This window comes from Pectinophora gossypiella, chromosome 15, assembly GCF_024362695.1.
Source record: "Pectinophora gossypiella chromosome 15, ilPecGoss1.1, whole genome shotgun sequence".
In the NCBI taxonomy this organism is placed as follows: domain Eukaryota; kingdom Metazoa; phylum Arthropoda; class Insecta; order Lepidoptera; family Gelechiidae; genus Pectinophora; species Pectinophora gossypiella.
Genome location: NC_065418.1, coordinates 1,999,177 through 2,019,146, shown reverse-complemented (window position 1 = coordinate 2,019,146; position 19,970 = coordinate 1,999,177). Strand labels below are relative to the sequence as shown.

General features: G+C 39.0%; 3 protein-coding genes and 2 long non-coding RNA genes across 7 annotated transcripts in view; 2 read left to right on the top strand and 3 right to left on the bottom strand.

The window, feature by feature from the left end:
• The window catches only part of LOC126373188 (chymotrypsin-1-like), a 41,650-nt gene extending 30,173 nt beyond the window's left edge, over positions 1-11,477 (bottom strand). Inside the window, exon 1 of the mRNA XM_050019232.1 lies at positions 11,394-11,477. Within this exon, the coding sequence (XP_049875189.1) occupies positions 11,394-11,445 (52 nt within the window). The 5' untranslated portion in view covers positions 11,446-11,477. The remainder of the gene's footprint in view (positions 1-11,393) is intronic.
• LOC126373193 (chymotrypsin-1-like) lies at positions 1,588-18,294 on the bottom strand. 2 transcript variants are annotated; one of them, XM_050019242.1, is made up of 5 exons: positions 18,228-18,294; positions 6,667-6,856; positions 5,571-5,808; positions 4,855-5,010; positions 1,588-1,891 (listed from the first exon to the last, which is right to left on the bottom strand). In XM_050019242.1, the coding sequence occupies exons 1-5, from the start codon at positions 18,277-18,279 to the stop codon at positions 1,733-1,735; spliced, it is 795 nt and encodes a 264-aa protein (XP_049875199.1). In that variant the 5' UTR covers positions 18,280-18,294; the 3' UTR covers positions 1,588-1,732. The 2 variants fall into 2 exon arrangements, with proteins under 2 accessions (XP_049875199.1, XP_049875198.1); XM_050019241.1 differs by lacking the exon at positions 18,228-18,294 and adding an exon at positions 8,645-8,753.
• Positions 5,113-15,673, top strand: LOC126373252 (uncharacterized). The gene is made up of 2 exons (XR_007567286.1): positions 5,113-5,452; positions 15,524-15,673. It is a non-coding gene; the product is annotated as an uncharacterized LOC126373252 (long non-coding RNA).
• LOC126373192 (chymotrypsin-1-like) overlaps positions 13,006-19,970 on the bottom strand; it is an 18,953-nt gene continuing 11,988 nt past the window's right edge. Inside the window, exon 6 of one of the 2 annotated variants that reach the window (XM_050019239.1) lies at positions 13,006-13,255. In XM_050019239.1, the coding sequence (XP_049875196.1) occupies positions 13,146-13,255 (110 nt within the window). In that variant the 3' untranslated portion in view covers positions 13,006-13,145. Of the gene's footprint in view, positions 13,305-19,970 lie in introns of both variants that reach the window. The other variant, XM_050019240.1, reaches the window with a different exon arrangement.
• LOC126373261 (uncharacterized) overlaps positions 16,027-19,970 on the top strand; it is a 13,343-nt gene continuing 9,399 nt past the window's right edge. The window contains exon 1 of the long non-coding RNA XR_007567296.1: positions 16,027-16,109. This is a non-coding gene — a long non-coding RNA (uncharacterized LOC126373261). The remainder of the gene's footprint in view (positions 16,110-19,970) is intronic.

Here is a 19,970-nt window from a genome sequence, read left to right as displayed (position 1 = left end):
ATAACCTGTTTATGTATGTATGTGTAGGTAATTGGCATGGCGCTTGGCGAGATAATAGAAAAAAAATATTCGCGCGCCTTTGCCGCCAGTTTTTAAAAATATGTCAAATATAAGTAGGTATACAGTTCCGTTTTAGAAATAGGCTATTTGACAACCAAGTCAAATGAGATACTTTTTTCGAAACGTCAAAACGAAAGATTTCTTTGGAGTTTCTAAATACTTACTTTGGAAATACTGTCCTGCGACGTTATCAATAAAAGCGTACTCATTGTTACTTAATTCATAAATAAAATTCGAAAATAAGGGGAAAAGCATAGACACGGAGGTCCGTGTTGCTCTATGTGGAAAAGTAAAATGAGATTGATTTTTGATCATCTTAGATTGGCTTCTATTTTTAAATTAGCATTTTTTAATTTACTAGCTTATGCCCGCGACTTCGTCCGCGTGGCGTGTTATAAAATAGAGATCTTTGTGTGTGTGGGAGTGCATGTCAAATTTCAAGCATCTAACTTATGCTTTGTTTTAAGTTTACGCGGTAGACAGATATGTCTGCCCGTAGAAAATTATGGATCTACCTACTCCACTCCAATCTCATCAGTCATCCCGTGATCATGGCACTTGCAACAGTGTCGAAATATCGGGAGTCTCATATCCCCATTTAAACGCGGTAAGAACCCGTTATTATGTGTTCTAACTTATGCTGTTTAGATTTTTTTGATAAAACATTTTTTTCCCGGTAACTCCCATTTTTCAAAATACAGCCATAACTAAACTTTATATTTACTAAGGTATGCATGCATGCTAGATTGAAAACATCTACTCGTATCTTACGCGGTTTAGATTTTTTCATACAAATGTTTTTTCCTACTAACTCCCGTTCCCGTGGGAATTATGCAATATCCTGTTGCAACTAAGCTTTAAGTTTACTAAATTAACTGCATGCCAAATTTCAAGCGTCTAACTTAAGTGGTTTAGATTTTTCATACAAATGGATTTTCCCGCTAATTCCCGTTCCCGTGGGAATTTCGGGAATTCCTTTCTTAGTGCGCCTCTACGGTACCTAAGCTACGTCCCTTCCAAATTTCAAGTGCCTACGTTTAGCCGTTAAGGCTGTGCGTTGATATGTTAGTCAGTCAGTTTCTCCTTTTATATTTTTCGATTTTTGACCCAGTCAAATACCCTATTGCGTGAATTTTTCCTCACAAGTGTTTTTTTTTTTCTTTTTTTTATATTGGCCAAGAAAGTTGACTCAACTATGCCTGATGGTGCAATTAGGGCTTCTCTGTGTTCACCATCAACATAAACTTCTCTATGTATGGAAATGGAGCATTGATCATTACACTCTCGGCGCCATTACGACAGTCAGCTGTAATAACAACTTAGTTCACTTCTATCAAAATGCTAAATAGGCTAATTTCCTACTAGTCAAATCAGTTACTTTTTATTAAACGTCAAAACGCGAAATTATATGGAATTTGTTTAAAAAAGCACACTGTGACGTCATAGTAAAAGGTGGTAATTTGTCGGACTTATTATTACGTTTTTCTTGATTAAAATTCGTAAATAAGTTAAATGGAAAAAAGAAAATGTTTTTCGTTAGTTTTGGATCTGTCTTTATTTAGGAAGTTAGTACACAACCCAATTTAAACATTACCAAAAAGTCATGACCTCACCGCTATTATTTATCTGAAGATCTAAATACTAAAAAAATCCTTCAGTTTTTTTTATAAAATTAATCCAGTGCCCCAACAGTGTTTTCGGTGATCCACTTTTTATGAACGCTGATTCGAGTAAATACGTCAGGAATGCCTTTAGCGCATGGGAGCCCCCATGACACGATACCTATCTGCTCCTTTTTGTCCACACGTACCACCGGACTGCCGGAGTCACCCTATAAAAAAAAAGTAAATTTATTCACGCACGTCAAAGCCACAGTTCAAAAAACTAAAACAGAAAAATCCAGTGGCGTTAAAAAGGCCACATGGAAGGAATTCATCTAAAAAGCAATATTTTAGTTTTGTTTTGTTTGATGTTTTTGTTCTGTAACTGTTTCGTTTATGGTGTACTTCAATAAAGATTTGACACTATAAGTATTGCTATTTGACATTTGTGTGCATTGCGCACTTACTTTTGTATGCGCAAATGTATTTTTCAGATGAATTGATTCGATGTGGCCTTTTTAATCCCCCAGCACAGGCCTAAACCAATAATTGTCGAATTTGTTTTCGAAATCATGTTTGGATCATATATATATATATATATATATATATATATATACACACATATATATATATATATATATACACACATATATATATATATACATACACTTCTCATCAAAAAAATCGAAACACTTCCGTTTTCATTGTTTCTGTCCGAATTTAACACAAAAAAGAATTCATACGATGAAAAAAAATACATAAATGTATAGCTGGCAGTTTGGCCATTACAGTAATAAGCGAAAATTCTAAATTCATAATTAGAATTTCATTTGTTTATCTTATAAACGAAATGAATCACTGTTTTGAGACAAATGTGTGTTTAGGGTTGGAGTACATTTAGCGTTTAAAAACTAAAAATTGGCGCCTATCCTTAAACTTTTTGTTTTTTATTTCAATACTGTGACTTTGGGACGTCAAAAAAGGTTTTTTTTTCTAAAACGTATGGATACTTCGCCCACAGAAGCCGCCCAAGTTGTGGCATTGCTGGATTCTGGCCTTAGTCAGCGTGTTGTGGCTGCAAGACTGCATCTAAGCCTGTCATCTGTTCATAGAGTCTATAAACGTTATCGGGAGACTGGTTTGTTCACGCGCCGTTCAGGATCTGGCAGGAATCGGGTCACTTCTGAGCGAGATGATCGATTTATTGTAACAACTTCTTTAAGAAATCGACGCCTTAACGCTTTTCAACTGCAGCAGCGGCTTCGTGTTGTACGAAGGGTGGCTGTAAGTGACTCTACAATTAGAAGAAGGTTGAAGGATCGTGGACTGGTACCGCATAAGCCAGCAAATGGGCCGAAATTAACTGCAGACCATCGAAGAGCGCGCCTTAACTTTGCACGTGAGCACCTAAATTGGTCATACCCACAGTGGAGCAAAGTTCTCTTTTCTGATGAGTATAAAATTATGCTGTATGGTAACGACGGAAGGAACAAGGTCTACAGAAGAGACGGAGAACGCTATGCACAATGCTGCATTGAAGAAAAGGTCAGCTATGGTGGCGGTTCGTGGACGGTTTGGGGAGGAATCAGCGCCGACGGTAAGACAGAGCTTGCTTTCGTGTCTGGGCCACGTCTGCCTGCACTAAACTGTCATCGGTACGTCGAAGAGTGTCTCGAGCCTCATGTGATGCCCTATGCACATTTTATTGGCAACGGCTTCATATTCATGCACGACAATGCTAGGGCTCACACCGCGGGCGTCGTACGAGATTATCTTAACGAAGTCGATATCTCTATTATGGAATGGCCAGCAAGAAGCCCGGACATGAATCCCATTGAACATCTGTGGGATGAATTAAAGAGACGAATTCGAGCAAGAGATCCTGCCCCAGAAACACTTAGCCAGCTGCAAGATGCAATCCAAGAGGAATGGGACAATATACCACAGCATGTGATCGTGACTCTCATCCGATCGATGAAGAACCGTATGGAAGCAGTAATTAGAGCTCGGGGAGGGAATACAAGTTATTAAATAAACGTTTTTTAGCTTTTTTTTTCATTTACGTGTGTTGTTTTATCCATTTCCTTTATACTCCATACGGAATAAAAATGACTCATTTAACAAAATACGAAACCTATGAAAAATTCATTTAAATTTAGAACATTAACATTAAGATTTGATAAGCTCATATTACTCACTATTAAACGACATTTAACATTTATTCCTAAATGTACACATTTTTCTGATAATCCTGACAAAACGTAAACTTGCAAGGTGTTTCATTTTTTTTGATGAGAAGTGTATAAGCCGCCAAAAGCCCCTGACATGGCACAAGTAACAATTAAGTATTCACTTAAGTACATCAGTAAGTAGTAACCGTGGTCAACGACGTAACGTGGATCATCTTACTTTCGTACATTTAGGTGATCAGTTTGTAATGTCCTAACCAAACTAGGGATCATAGCGTGATTTTTGGGATATGTCGCCACCGGGATTCGAACCCGGGACCTCCGGCTCGTGAGCCTATCGCTCAACCACTGGACAACGAAAGCTGTGGTTTATGGATTTTGATTATAAGTAGGGATTAGCCACGGAATGTATTTTCTTCTTTTCCGTGGGATTAGTCGTGCCATAAAAAAAATATCAGAACCATTTAAAATATATTTAGTAGGTTTTTTTTTCTAGGGCTGTGACGATGAGATAACACATCAAGGATTACTTACAAATTCTTCTGTTAGTGCTACCTAAGGAAATCTACGATTCCAGTTAAAAAAGGTTCGTTTGTGTTATGAGTTGAATATTTTGTTCTTCTATCGTGTGGGTTGCGAGGCGAATTACTAACCTCATCAACCCTGGTGTTAGGGTTACTATTGAGCCGCCAAAGGCCCCTGACATGACTCATTTATAACGACTACGTACTTACACAGCAAGTAGTAACCGGGACCAACGGCTTAACGTGCTTTCCGAAGCACGGATCGTCTTATATTTTGTTAGTAACTAATTACCTCAAAAATCAAAAAAAAAAATCTAAAACCACCACTATAAGCTTACCTAAGTACTAATTATTTCAGTAAGTACTTATTAGTCGGGACTAACGACTTACTGTGTCTTCAACTTAATAAGTAGGTACCTACTTTTTTAAATACTTACATACTCTGTTGAAATGTAGTTTTTGACAAGAATTTATACTTACGTAGCACATGCCGTGACCAGTGGAATTTAAAAGACATAGCTGTACATCTGGGTAAAAAGTCTTATTATCTCGTTTAAATATTTTTTTGCACTCTTCTCCTTCAATAGAGGTTATGTTAAGTTCCATGAGCACCGAACCGGTCGGAATATGTGAAAGCTGAAAGGATGACGTTTTTACTGTTATGATTTGCATTTTCTCTAGAGGCCTAGTAAAATTTGTAAACCACGCAATTGAAGAAAGATGTTAGAAGGGCCAAGAGACGCTCGCCATTCAAGTAGGTATGAGCAAATAGTCAAACTTCAACTTAGCACTCCACTCGTCCGCAAACTTTATACGCACCTCCGCGAAAATATATAAAAAAAGGTCGTGTTATGCATTATTAAGATCAAGAAGAGCTTACTGGAACAGACTAAAGAGAAGGTAAACGTCGTGTCTTATACGAAAGTCAAAAAATTAGCCTTTGATAGACAAGAGTGAAGAATGCTACACCGACAAGACCGTGTAAATGAATGATAATGATGTCAAAATATCGACTGTCATGCAAGAAGATCCCTCCTTCTCACAGGAAGGCTAAAACGTTAAAGTCAAACGGACTAAGGTCGCATCGAGTAAAAGTATGCAGTTCGCAGTATCAGTAAAAAATAGTGGGTAGTGAACTTTTTTTTGTATTCCGTGTTGTAACCGTGAGGTCGCTTGTAAAATTATTTATCACTTACTTCGGTACGACCCCAACCTGTAGCCCTTGCGAGAACCCCACCGCCTACAAAATCGCCCCCAAGGGCCACTGGAGAGATGACCTCGGTGAACTTGATTTCTAATGCAGTAATGAGTAGAGCAATGTCGTGTTTTAACGTGGTAGGGCTATATCCAGGGTGCGAAATAAACTTCGCAACAGAATATTTTGTCCCTCCACTTGTCCAATGGTTGGTGCCGACTATCACTCCCAATTGGTTACTAGAATATTGCAACAAAATTGTTAGCAGCTTAGTACTTTCCATTTTAGCAGGTTTCTTTTTTATTTTTGGTATACAGGATGTTAGTTACATCGTAACGAATACTTTGAGGGACAATTCAGATCCTGATTCTGAATTGATATGAAGTTGATTTTTCTGTCACAAAAGTACCTACGGAACTGAAAATAATTTTAAAAAATACTAAAAAAATTTTCGTTATGATGTCACTAACACCCAGTATACACTTCGGTATCATGGCACATTTAACTTCTTTAAGAACTCCACTATAATGTTATATTCTAATATGTTAGTGCGGGTATCTAATGTGGATACATAATATTCATGTCTGCACTTTACCCGTACAGGCACTGTAAGGCATTTCACGGACACTTCATACTAAAACCTCGTTTTACACAGTCACTACACATTTATATTATCGTACACGCGCATCTGTGTGTGTGTCGGCTGAAGCCCATACGATTGAAAACTAAAGTAAGACCGACGGGGGGGGGGGGGAACCTAGCTCAGCCGCTGGTGGGGAGCGGAGAGTTGCAGTTCTATACGTAGTATTATTATTCCTTAATTTATGGTGCATGGGCGGTTCGTGGGTGGGTTACCGCGCCACGTCGCCAGATGTAGTATCGGGGAATAGGTACCTAACTACGAACAAACAAACAACCGTGCGTTCTTCGGCAAAGCTAGTTTAATACTGCGGTTTGCCGCGGCTTGTACAATATACAACAGTGGCCATAGCAATTGTACCTAATTCTTTATAGAGATAGGTTTTCTGCGACCTTGTGATACCCTGACATAAAATCTGGATCCGCTCCTGCTGTGGTAAGGTTAAATGGGTACTTACCGATGGCAGTGAGCGGCTGAGAGGATAGTGCGTCGAGAGATTATAGAACCTCCACACCAGAATTTGTCTAATTGCTCTCCCATGACCACTGCGGCCATGTAGGGGGCACTGCCCTCCGGCGCCGGGTCGCCCCCTATGATGCTCACCGACTGATTCTCAGGACTCGGTATACCCACGCGTGTAGGGATCGCTGTAAGACAAAAGATCTTCACTTGTACAGCCAATGTACACAGGCATTTAGATTAGGACTGTGGTGTTCTGGAACGCACGACTTATTTAATAAAAATAAATAAAAAATAAAAAAAATAAAATAAAAAAATAAAAATTGTTTATTTTCAGACAACTTAAGTCCATAGAGTGTTAGTAACAATACCCTTAAAACTATGTTAGCAATTATCATTATACTAGGTAGGCAAGAATTAAGTATATAAAACAAACAAACATTTAGGTTAGTGGGACCGGCACCACTCGGTAGCCTCACCGACCTTTAGTGACATGTAGTTCGATGAACCTACCGAGTAGAGCAGAGTCCCATCTGTCCCCAAGCATCCTTAGGACACTATTCCCGCTCCCCCGCACTCGATGTAATAATGACGCAACCTTTTTACGCATAATCGCATAAAAATCGTCCACGCTAGCGTCAGCAAACATGCCAGACGCACTACAGTACCGGGGAAGTCGGAACAGAGCCCTAAACGCATTATTATATTGGACGCGCAGAGAGTTGTAAGCTTTCTGTGTGAAGTTGGCCCACAGACTGCTCGTGTAGAATGTCTGACAGTATGCTTTAAAAAGCGTAATTTTGACTTCAGCAGTACACCGAGCAAATCTATGAGCCACCACGTTCCCACGCACAGACAACCCTCTACGCTCCCTCTCTATGTCTATACTATCACACAAATCGTCTGTCACTATATGGCCAAGGTACTTAAACTGTTGAACACGTCTCAATTGTACACCATTTAGAGTAATAGTTTAAGTATTAATACTTAAATAAAAAAAATATGTTAATTACGTTTCGTTACTAGTTTGTGAACGAAAATTTATCCCATCATTCTGGCAACACTGTTGTGGCCGCGAATAAGATCTGTCAGTCACGACTTCTAAACATTCACTTCGGATTTTCATTTATTCTCCCCGCGATCGAGATATATCTAAGCCGCCATAGGACATTGTAAAAACCACATATTATCACACCCCGGACGCTTCATTCAAAAAAGCTTGTTTTACGCAGAAACTACACATTGACATTATCGTACACGCGCATGTGTGTGTGACGTCTGAGGGCTATGCTATATAAGACTAAAGTAAAACCGAGGGGGATGAGGTAAACCTAGCTCAGCTGGGGAGCGGAGCGTTGCCGTTCTAGTATCATTCCTTTTTCTATGGCAGAACATGAAGTCGACCGATCTCTTGAGGATGTAGTCGCTATGGATCCGCGTCACAATAGCTTCAATGCATTTGTAGTATTTTCTAGCTGGCGTAGGTCTGCCAACCATAGCCCAATAATACCTACACGATCCCGACGACCCGATTACTCTAGCCATAGAGGCGGCCAATCAACTCACGACACCAAACACTTTAGGACCCCGATATCGACCCCGCCGGCGGGTTCGACGATTTCCCTCAATCAGCGCTATCGACCCTCTAGGGTCCATTATTTCTCCTAATCTGCGGCAAATCTACAATAAGTCTTTTTCTTTTTTAGCTGGTGGCCGGCCGCTAATATAGGTAGATATGCCACCGCGACAAAAACTGCCTAAATAATTATACAGGGTGTTAGTGACACCGTTACAGATACTGAGGGGGATGATTCAGACTATGATTCTGAGTTGATATCAAGCGGAATTTCCTCTCGGAAAATTCATGAACATGATAGTCTTTTCTTTATTTATTAGTAGGTAAATTTTCCTTTTATTCTAGCCAAAAATATAGGTAATTATTATAAAGATTTTATGTTGAAAAGTATACAACTTACCAAAGCTTACAGCTAAGAGTGCTGCCAGCGGAAGCCCAATTTTGACGCCCATTTCAACGTTTTATTAAATGTTTTGTATAAGACTATTGCCTGAAAACTTACACTATATATACCAAGACCTTATGTTAGCTTGTTGTTTGTTCGCGGGTTCACTCGAGGAATTATTTATCTAGGTACTTACTTAAATATACATAAGTATAAGGTGGCTTAAAATGGCCACATCGAAGCAATTCATCTAAGAAAGCGTACCTATGACACGTACGTACTGATACATCACTATGCTGATGAACGTCACAAAGTCTCAACACTAGCTACTTTGACAGATCTAACTCTCACGTAAAATGTTATCTTTATTAAAACATAATCACTAATTGTACTGAATTAGTCGATCTGTTTAATAGTTGGAAGGTGTAGACACTTTATGTTTATACCTCCTCCGGTTTATTGAAGAAACCCTTACCACATCCGGACACTTTATGAACACACCTCGTTTTACACAGACACTACACAATGACGTTATCTACACGTGTCTGACGCCCATACGATTGAAGACTAAAGTAAAACCGAGGGGGGTGAGGTAAAGGTAGTTCAGCCGTTGGTGGAGAGCACAGAATTGCCAATCTGTGCGTAGTTTTATTCTTTTTTTATGCCCATACACCATATGTGGGACATATAAAAAGGTATTTATCTTAATACTAGTATCGTAACTACCTACGTTACGTAAGTTTCCAATCTAAACCAATGTTTAACAAACAAACATACAAAATATTTTTAACAGTTTTACTAAATGTAGGAAATTTTGAAATTCCTAATTAAACGACCGACGATAAAAATCAGCATACCCTTACCTACGTAGGTACATAGAACAAATAATTTATTATCTAGTGCTATTTAGTACCTAGGTATTTAGTATTCGTATTCATTTAATACATCAGTTATGGTATTTATATAATTTAAAAAACATAGATAATTATTTAACCACACACCTGTAACAAAATCAATATAATAAAACTCACCTTCTATATTTATCAACATATACCTATTTATTCATTCCTTTTCTTTAAACATAATACTCTTAAGCTTCTTATCCAATTTTATATACATCCATGACAAAACCCCAAAACAATTCCCCGTCTACCAACATTTTACTTTTTAACCGTATTTCTAATTCCGGCCAGTGTTGCAATCTAGTGACAACGAAAACTTTCGGGGACGATACAGACCATGATTCTGAGTTGATATCAAGAGGAATTTACCATCGCAAAAGTATCTAACTGAATATAATTTTAAAAAGTACTAACATTTTCATGAGTTTTCTGACAAGAAAATCCAATTGATATCCACTCAGAATCCAGGCCTGAATCATCCCTCAAACTTTTCGTTACGATGTCACTAATACCCTATAAGTATATATAACATATGGGCCTGCGGTTAGGTGGATTATGATGCTCGGGATGTTTAAAAAGTCCACATGGAATAAATTCATCTACAAAAGCAATACCTAATGCAATTTGACATTAGCGCATGTAAAAAGCAAGTGCGCGATGCCAACTAATGTCAATTTTAGCAATTTTCCTTTTTTGGATGAACTGCTTGAATGTCGCCTTTTCAACCCCGCATTTAGAAGAATGTTGAAATGACACATACATACATACATAAGCCTATATACGTCCCACTGCTGGGCACAGGCCTCCTCACAATCAACTGGAGGGGGTATGGAGCATACTCCACCACGCTGCTCCAATGCGAAATGACAATCAGGCGCAATTTGTCTCGTAAAATCTATAGTGAATAAAACAAACATATAAAAATACTTTTTATTATCAAAATGGTTGTCAATGGTTCAGGTTAGACGACGTGTTGCCGTAGCCAGGACTCGTACGCGCTGACTCGTACGAACATATCGGGAGCGCCGCGTGCGCAGGGAAGGCCCCACGACACGATACCGATCTGCTGGCCGTTATCAACACGGACCAGCGCGCTGCCAGAGTCACCCTGAAACGATACCATGGAGTACATGCGACGTCCATGCGACTGGCCTAATCCGTCCATGCCATGGATGACACGTTGTCATGAATTAAGATTTGGCGCTGTATTTTGAACCTGACAGAGGGCGGCAGTAACTGTCAGTACTATTCAGAGGCGAAGGACAGGAGTCCTAGTACGGCTTTGAAATATACTGCTTTGGACACCATCCCACTTGCGTCATTCAGAGTACTACGGGGCGGAATACAAGAGGGGAAACCACTGCCCTATTTTTTTCCTAAAAAAGTAGCATGGAGAATGCTACATCAACAAGAGCGTGACTCTTAAATTAGTGATGGAGTAAAATGACAACAAAAAACACTTCAAGCCTTCGCCGGTGTGGTCGCTATCCTTCAGTAATCAATTTTCGTGATTAGTCCTTAGATAACGCTAAAACCGTGATAGCTCAGTTGGTAGAACGCTTGACTCTCAATGTGAGGTCGCAGGTTCGAATGCCAACACGGCCTAAACCTTTAATTTTCTTTGTTTTAGAATTCACGTTTGGATCCTTGAACCGAGGTTCGCACCAAACTAGGCACCCTCAGGCCTGTTGTCTTAAATTTTGTACCGGATGAGAGCCGTCAGCGCTCCATATTTGTCCGGCCAAGTAGTTAATGCTATCTGCCAGTCACGTTAACATAAAAAAACATGCCTTATGGATAAGATCCTCTGCTTCGTTACGATGTCAGTAACACCCTGTATAATATTGATTGAACTCACTTACCCAAACTCCCAACAAGGAGTATTGCAAAAGTAACAACTTTATTGAAACCCATATTGGTATGTACCAGCCCACTAACTGTTTAATCTAAGTATTAATTAAAACAAAATAAAAAGGTATACAATTAATTGGTATAGATACTTGTCAAAATAGATAATGATCTAATCAAGTAGGAACAACAGAGTACTAGGGATTATAGATACCCAATTTTTATTGTCTTTTAATGGTGCTGATTCCAGTACATACCACCTAAATTTATTTTAAGTTATACCTGTCATTTTCTTATCCGCCGAAAAAGAAAGAGACGGGTGAACTGTGCCATTCCAATGACGACGATTGTAGATTATTTATATCTGTCTGTATTTAATCGCATTTGTCATTTCCTTTAGATATGTATAATCAACTCGAAAGGTCAAAGATTGTTCATCATCACTAATTTAAGAGCCACGCTCTTGTCGGTGTAGCATTGTCCATGCGAGTGGGATAGCGTCCAGAGTAGTCTATTTCAAAACCGTACTAGGACTCTTGTCCTCCTGTCAGTTTCCAGTTTACAGTCCCTGTGACTCGCCAATTCCGTTCTGCTTTGCATCCAATGGTTCCCATCTCCACATCTGCAACCGTTGAGGTCTTCACCCGTATCCCTGGGCAAGAGTTCGTATGTCTGAGTACTTTATTATAATAACACCCTGTAATTAACTAGTGTCATTTGAACTAGACTTAACTGAACTAGATTTACATTTGAAATGATTTATGTTTGTTAACAAAACATTTCACATTATAGTACTTATGTACGTAATTGGCTTGGCGCTTGGCGAGATAATAAAAAAAATATTCGTGCGCCTTTGCCGCCAGTTTTTAAAAATATGTCAAATATAAGAAGTATACAGTTCCGTTTTAGAAATAGGCTATTTGACAACCAAGTCAAATGAGATACTTTTTTCGAAACGTCAAAACGAAAGATTTCTTTGGAGTTTCTAAATACTTACTTTGGAAATACTGTCCTGCGACGTTATCAATAAAAGCGTACTCATTGTTACTTAATTCATAAATAAAATTCGAAAATAAGTGGAAAAGCATAGACACGGAGGTCCGTGTTGCTCTATGTGGAAAAGTAAAATGAGATTGATTTTTGATCATCTTAGATTGGCTTCTATTTTTAAATTAGCATTTTATAATTTATTTTTGACCCAGTCAAATACTCTATTGTGTGGATTTTTTCCTCACAAGTGTTTTTTTTTTTCTTTTTTTTTATATTGGTCAAGTGTGTTGACTCAACTATGCCTGATGGTGCAATTAGGGCTTCTCTATGTTCACCATCAACATAAACTTCTCTGTGTATGGAAATGGAGCATTGGTCATAACACTCTCATCTCGGCGCCATTAAGAAAGTTAGCTGTAATAATAAACTAAGCTAACTTCTATTAAAATGTACTATAGGCAAAATTCCAAATAGTTAAATCAGTTACTTTTTATTAAACGTCAAAACGCGAAATTATATGGAATTTGTTTGAAAAAGCACACTGTGACGTCATAGTAAAAGGTGGTAATATGACGGACTTATTATTACGTTTTTCTTGATTAAAATTCGTAAATAAGTTAAATGGAAAAAAGAAAATGTTTTTCGTTAGTTTTGGATCTGTCTTTATTTAGGAAGTTAGTACACAACCCAATTTAAACATTACCAAAAAGTCATGGCCTCACCGCTATTATTTATTTGAAGATCTAAATACAAAAAATGCTTCAGTTTTTTTTAAATCAATCTAGTGCCCCAACAGTGTTTTCGGTGATCCACTTTTTATGAACGCTGATTCGAGTAAATACGTCAGGATATCCTTTAGCGCATGGGAGCCCCCATGACACGATACCTATCTGCTCCTTTTTGTCCACACGTACCACCGGACTGCCGGAGTCACCCTATAAAAAAAAAGTAAATTTATTCACGCACGTCAAAGCCACAGTTCAAAAAACTAAAACAGAAAAATCCAGTGGCGTTAAAAAGGCCACATGGAAGGAATTCATCTAAAAAGCAATATTTTCGTTTTGTTTTGTTTGATGTTTTTGTTCTGTAACTGTTTCGTTTATGGTGTATATCAATAAAGATTTGACACTATAAGTATTGCTATTTGACATTTGTGTGCATTGCGCACTTAGTTTTGTATGCGCAAATGTATTTTTCAGATGAATTGATTCGATGTGGCCTTTTTAATCCCCCAGCACAGGCCTAAACCAATAATTGTCGAATTTGTTTTCGAATTCATGTTCGAATTCATGTTGGATCATAATTATATATATAATTATGATCCAATATATATTATATAAGCCGCCAAAAGCCCCTGACATGGCACAAGTAACAATTAAGTATTCACTTAAGTACATCAGGAAGTAGTAACCGTGGTCAACGACGTAACGTGGATCATCTTACTTTCGTACATTTAGGTGATCAGTTTGTAATGTCCTAACCAAACTAGAGATCACAGCGTGATTTTTGGGATATGTCGCCACCGGGATTCGAACCCGGGACCTCCGGGTCGTGAGCCTATCGCTCAACCACAGGACAACGAAAGCCGTGGTTTATGGCTTTTGATTATAAGTAGGGATTAGCCACGGAATGTATTTTCTTCTATTCCGTGGGATTAGTCGTGCCATAAAAACAATCAAAACCATTTAAAATATACAGGGTGTTAGTGACATCGTAATGAAAACTTTGAGGGATGATTCAGGCTATAATTCTGAGTTGATATCAAGTGGAATTTTCCGTCGCAAAAGTATATAACGGAAAATAATTTAAATAAGCTCTAAAATTTTCATGACTTCTCCGACAGGAAATTCCACTTGATATCGACTCAGAATCATGGTCTGAATCATCCCCTTCAGTATTCGTTACAGTGTCACTAACACCCATACCTACTTGTATGGCTACTGTATGTACTTGTATGGGGTGTAAGTGACATCGTAACGAATACTGAGAGGGTTGATCCAGCTGATTATTCTGAGTTAATATCAAGTGGATTTTTCCATCGCAAAAGTATAGAATTGAAAATAATTTTAAAAAACCAAAAAAATAACATGAATTTTGCGACGGAAAATTCCACTTGATATTAACTCAGAATCATGGTCTGAATCATCCCTCTGAGTATTCGTTACGATGTCACTAACACCCTGTATTTAGTAGTTTTTTTTTTCTAGGGATGTGACGATGAGATAACACATTAAGGATTACAAATTCTTCTGTTAGTGCTACCTAAGGAAATCTACGATTCCAGTTTTTTTATTTATTTTATTTAGTTAAAAAAGGTTCGTTTGTGTTATGAGTTGAATATTTTGTTAGTAACTAATTAACTCAAAAATTAAAAAAAAAATCAAAAACCACCACTATAAGCTTACCTAAGTACTAAATATTTCAGTAAGTACTTATTAGTTGGGATTAACGACTTACCGTCTCTTTAACTTACCTAATAAGTACCTACTTACTTGAATACTTACTTACTCTGTTGAAATGTTTTTTTTTGACAAGAATTTATACTTACGAAGCACATGCCGTGACCAGTAGAATTTAAAAGACATAGCTGTACAGCTGGGTATATAGTCTTATTTTCTGTTTTAAATCTTTCTTTGCACTCTTCTCCTTCAACAGAGGTTATGTTAAGTTCCATGAGCACATCCGAACCGGTCGGAATATGTGAAAGCTGAAAGGATGACGTTTTTACTGTTATAATTTGCATTTTCTTTAGAGGCCTAGTAAAATTTGTAAACCACGCAATTGAAGAAAGAGGTTAGAAGGGCCAAGAGACGCTCGCCATTCAAGTAAGTATATGAGCAAATAGTCAAACTTCAACTTAGCACTCCACTCGTCCGCAAACTTTACACGCACCTCCGCGAAAATATATTAAAAAGGTCGTGTTATGCATTATTAAGATCAAGAAGAGCTTACTGGAACAGACTAAAGAGAAGGCAAACGTCGTGTCTTATAAATACGAAAGTGAAAAAAATAGCCTTTGATAGACAAGAGTGAAGAATGTTACACCGACAAGACCGTGTAAATTAATGGTAATGATGTCAAAATATCGACTATCATGCAAGAAGATCCCTCCTTCTCACAGGAAGGATAAAACGTTAAAGTCAAACGGACTAAGGTCGCATCGAGTAAAAGTACGCAGTTCGCAGTATCAGTAAAAAAGAGTGGGTAGTGAACTTTTTTTTTGACGCGACTTTTTGTAGATTTGCCGCAAATGACATTAACTATTTGACTGGACAAATGGGGAGCGCTAAGGGCTTTCATCCGGTACAAAACTTAAAACAACAGGCCTGAGTGTGCCCACTTGGGCGGGAACCTCGTCTCAGGGGACGTCTGAGAGAAAAATATTTGAAAGAAATCTTGATGATTGGGGAAATCGTCGACCACGCAGGTGGGGTCGGTATCGGGGTTCTGAATTGTTTGTTGTCGCGAGCTGATTGGCCGCCTCTGGCTAGAGGGAGTGAACCTGCGACAGCGGTTCTGATACAAAATGCGCGTTAGGGCCTTTTCAACCTCCTTTGTATTCCGTGTTGTAACCTCACGGTTACAAGCGGTTGCAAGAAGATCCCTCCTTCTCACAGGAAGGCTAAAACGTTAAAGTCAAACGGACTAAGGTCGCATCGAGTAAAAGTATGCAGTTCGCAGTATCAGTAAAAAATAGTGGGTAGTGAACTTTTTTTTGTATTCCGTGTTGTAACCGTGAGGTCGCTTGTTAAATTATTTATCACTTACTTTCGTAACACCCCAACCTGTAGCCCTTGCGAGAATCCCACCGCCTACAAAATCGCCCCCAAGGGCCACTGGAGAGATGACCTCGGTGAACTTGATTTCTAATGCAGTAATGAGTAGACCAAGGTCGTGTTTTAACGTGGTGGGGCCATATCCAGGGTGCGGAATATGCTTCATAAATTGATATTTTGTCCCTCCACTTGTCCAATGGTTGGTGCCGACTAACACTTCCAATTCTTGATTGTAGAATATTGCAACAAAATTGTTAGCAGCTTAGTACTATCCATTTAAGCAGGTTTCTTTTTTTATTTTTGGTATACAGGTTAGTGACACCGTACGGAAAACTTTGAGGGACAATTCAGACCATTATTCTGATTGATATCAAGTCTATATCAAGTTGATTTATCCGTCACAAAAGTACCTACGGAACTGAAAATATTAAAAAAAAAATACTTAAAATGTTTTCGTTATGATGTCAATTTTTTTTTTGACGTGACTTATTATGGATTTGCCGCAGATGGCATTAACTACTTGGTTTTACACAGACACTACATATTGATATTATCGTACACGCGCATCTGTGTGTGTATCAGCTGAAGCCCATACTATTGAAAACTAAAGAAAGACCGAGGGGGGGTGAGGTAAACCTAGCTCAGCCGCTGCTGGGGAGCGGAGAGTTGCCGTTCTATACGTAGTATTATTCATTAATCTATGGTGCATGGGCGGGTCATGGGTGGCCATAGCGATTTTACCTAATTCTTTATAGAGATAGGTTATCTGCGACCTTGTGACCCCCTGACATAAAATGTGGATCCGCTCCTGCTATGGTAAGGTTAAGTGGGTACTTACAGAAAGCAGTGAGCGGCTGTGAGGATAGTGCGTCGAGAGATTATAGAACCTCCACACCAGAAGGTGTCCAATTTCTTTCCGATGACCAATGCGGCCATGTAGGGGGCACTGCCCTCCGGCGCCGGGTCGCCCCCTATGATGCTCACCGACTGATTCTCAAGACTCGGTATACCCACGCGTGTAGGGATCGCTGTAAGACAAAAGATCTTCACTTGTACAGCCAATGTACACAGGTATTTAGATTAGGATTGTGGTGTTCCGGAACGCACGTTTTATTTAATTGTTTAAGTATTGATACTTAAATAAAAAAAAAATATGTTAATTACGTTTCGTTTTCCATCATTCTGGCAACACTGTTGTGGCCGCGAATAAGATCTGTCATTCGACACTCAACACACTTTTGTTCACGACTTCTAAAAATTCACTTCGGATTTTCATTTATTCTCCAACATCCTCGCCCTGGCAAGAATTGGCCGGCTATTAGACCGCGATCGAGATATATCTAAGCCGCCATAGGACATTGTAAAGACTATTACCACACCCCGGATGCTTCATTCAAAAAAGCTTGTTTGACGCAGAAACTACACATTGACATTATCGTACACGCGCATGTGTGTGTGACGTCTGAGGGCTATGCTATATAAGACTAATCAGCGCTATCGACCTTCTAGGGAGACTTAGACTAGGCAAATCTACAATAAGTCACGTCAAAAAAGAGAGGTGCTTTTTTAGCTGGTGGCCGGCCGCTGATATAGGTAGATATGCCACCGCGACAAAAACTGCCTAAATAATTACACAGGGTGTTAGTGACATCGTAACGAATAATGAGGGGGATGATTCAGATCATGATTCTGAGTTGATATCAAGTGGAATTTTCCGTTGCAATTTTTTTTTTAATTATTTTCAATTCTATACTTTTGGATGGAAAATTGCACTTGATATTATCTCAAAATAATGAGCTGTATGACCCCCCTCAGTATTCGTTACGATGTCACTTACACCCCGTACAAGTACGTACAGGTAGCCATACAAATACGTATGGGTGTTAGTGACACCGTAACAGATGCTGAGGGGGATGATTCAGACCATGATTCTGACTTGATATCAAGCGGAATTTCCTGTCGGAAAATTCATGAAAATGATAGCGTTTTCTTTAATTATTAGTAGGTACATGTTCCTTTTATTGTAGCCAAAAATACAGGTAATTATTATAAAGATTTTATGTTGAAAAGTGTACAACTTACCAAAGCTTACAACTAAGAGTGCTGCCAGCGGAAGCCCAATTTTGACGACCATTTCAACGTTTTATTAAATGTTTTCTATAAGACTATTGCCTGAAAAGTTTCACTATATATACCAAGTCCTTATGTTAGCTTGTTGTTTGTTCGCGGCTTCACTCGAGGAATTATTTATCTAGGTACTTAAATTTACATAAGTACAATGGGGCTTAAAATGGCTACATCGAAGCAATTCATCTAAGAAAGCAATATTCCTATTTGACATTTGTTTGCATTGCACACTTACTTTTATATGCGCAAAAGTCAAATTGCAACATTGCTTTTTTAGATGAATTGCTGTGATGTGGCCATTTTAACCACCCCTGTACTTACTTACATTTTGACGGGGAAGTAAAATAAATTGAGTGTCATAGGTACGTACCTAGTGTTAGACAGCAAATAATCAATCAGCGTAGTCTCGACTGATACATCACTATGCTGATGAATGTCACAAAGTCACAACACTAGCTACTTTGACAGATATAATTCTCACGTAAAATGTTATCTTTATTAAAACATAATCACTAATTGTACTGGATTAGGCGATCTGTTCAATAGTTGGTAGGTGTAAACACTTTATGTTTATACCTCCTCCGGTTTATTGAAGAAACCCTTACCACATCCGGACACTTTATGAACACACCTCGTTTTACACAGACACTACACAATGACGTTATCTACACGTGTCTGACGCCCATACGATTGAAGACTAAAGTAAAACCGAGGGGGTGAGGTAAAAGTAGTTCAGCCGTTGGTGGGGAGCGGAGAATTGCCAATCTGTACGTAGTTTTATTCTTTTTTTATGCCCCTATACCATCTGTGGGACACATAAAACGGTGTTTACCTTAACACTTTCGGCTGAGCAACGTCATTATACGTCAAAATGAAAACACCAAAATTGACTCAACGTATATTCCCGTCAAAGAAAAATATGATTTTATTCCCACTACGTGATAGGGCGCTGACAGCCGATACTAAATTCTATTAGCTACGTCATTGCGCCAAATCTCTAGCGCCGCGCTGCATTCGTTTTTACCGTCATTTTATAGAGGTCACTCACACATACACATTTATGGACGTCATCCTATAAGCTCCGCGCCATTGTAGATGTCTTATGTGTCAATTTTACGTGATAGGAGCCGTACAACTTTATGTGATATCGTAATAAGCGGATACTTCATCAACACATGTATTGAGCGCTCGTACTGGGTCCCCGCTGCGTGCAGGGGTGGAAGTCTGCTTAGCGTCTCGCGTGTCACCGCCATAAATGGCTACGTTACCACTTTCAGCAGCAACAGACTTTTTGGCAACTGTTACGTCGCCTCTGTACCTGCTATATTGCTCGCGCCTGCGGAGGGCCACTCGGCGCTTCCTGTGTCGCCGCAACTTTTAGAGGTTGTGGATAATTCTTCGTCATCGTCCTGCATCGTCACCATTTGTAGGCATAGAGAGTAACTCGACATCTCTTGTATCGCCAACGTTTGCTGATATATAGAGAATAATTCAGCACCTCGTTAATCTCGAAGTTATTCAAGAGATGCTGAAGTGGATGGGAGGCAGCTGGCGGGACGCGGAACGTTGCCTCCGGTGGGAACGTTGCCCGTCTCGTGGCCGTTGTCGAGACGTATAAGCAAGCGAGAAACGACGGCCAGGACGTCGAACATCGTCCTCAGTTACGGGTGCTCGGTAAGAAGTCTACAACGTGTGGGA

Excerpts from the sequence above, each read along its gene's own strand:
- LOC126373193 (XM_050019242.1), bottom strand. The coding sequence starts at position 18,279 with ATGGTCGTCAAAATTGGGCTTCCGCTGGCAGCACTCTTAGTTGTAAGC. Across the intron at positions 5,809-6,666 it reads TCAGCCGCTCACTGCCATCG|TAACCAATTGGGAGTGATAG; the intron begins GTAAGTACCCAT and ends GCAATATTCTAG. Across the intron at positions 1,892-4,854 it reads CTGGTCACGGCATGTGCTAC|GGTGACTCCGGCAGTCCGGT; the intron begins GTAAGTATAAAT and ends TTTTTTTTATAG.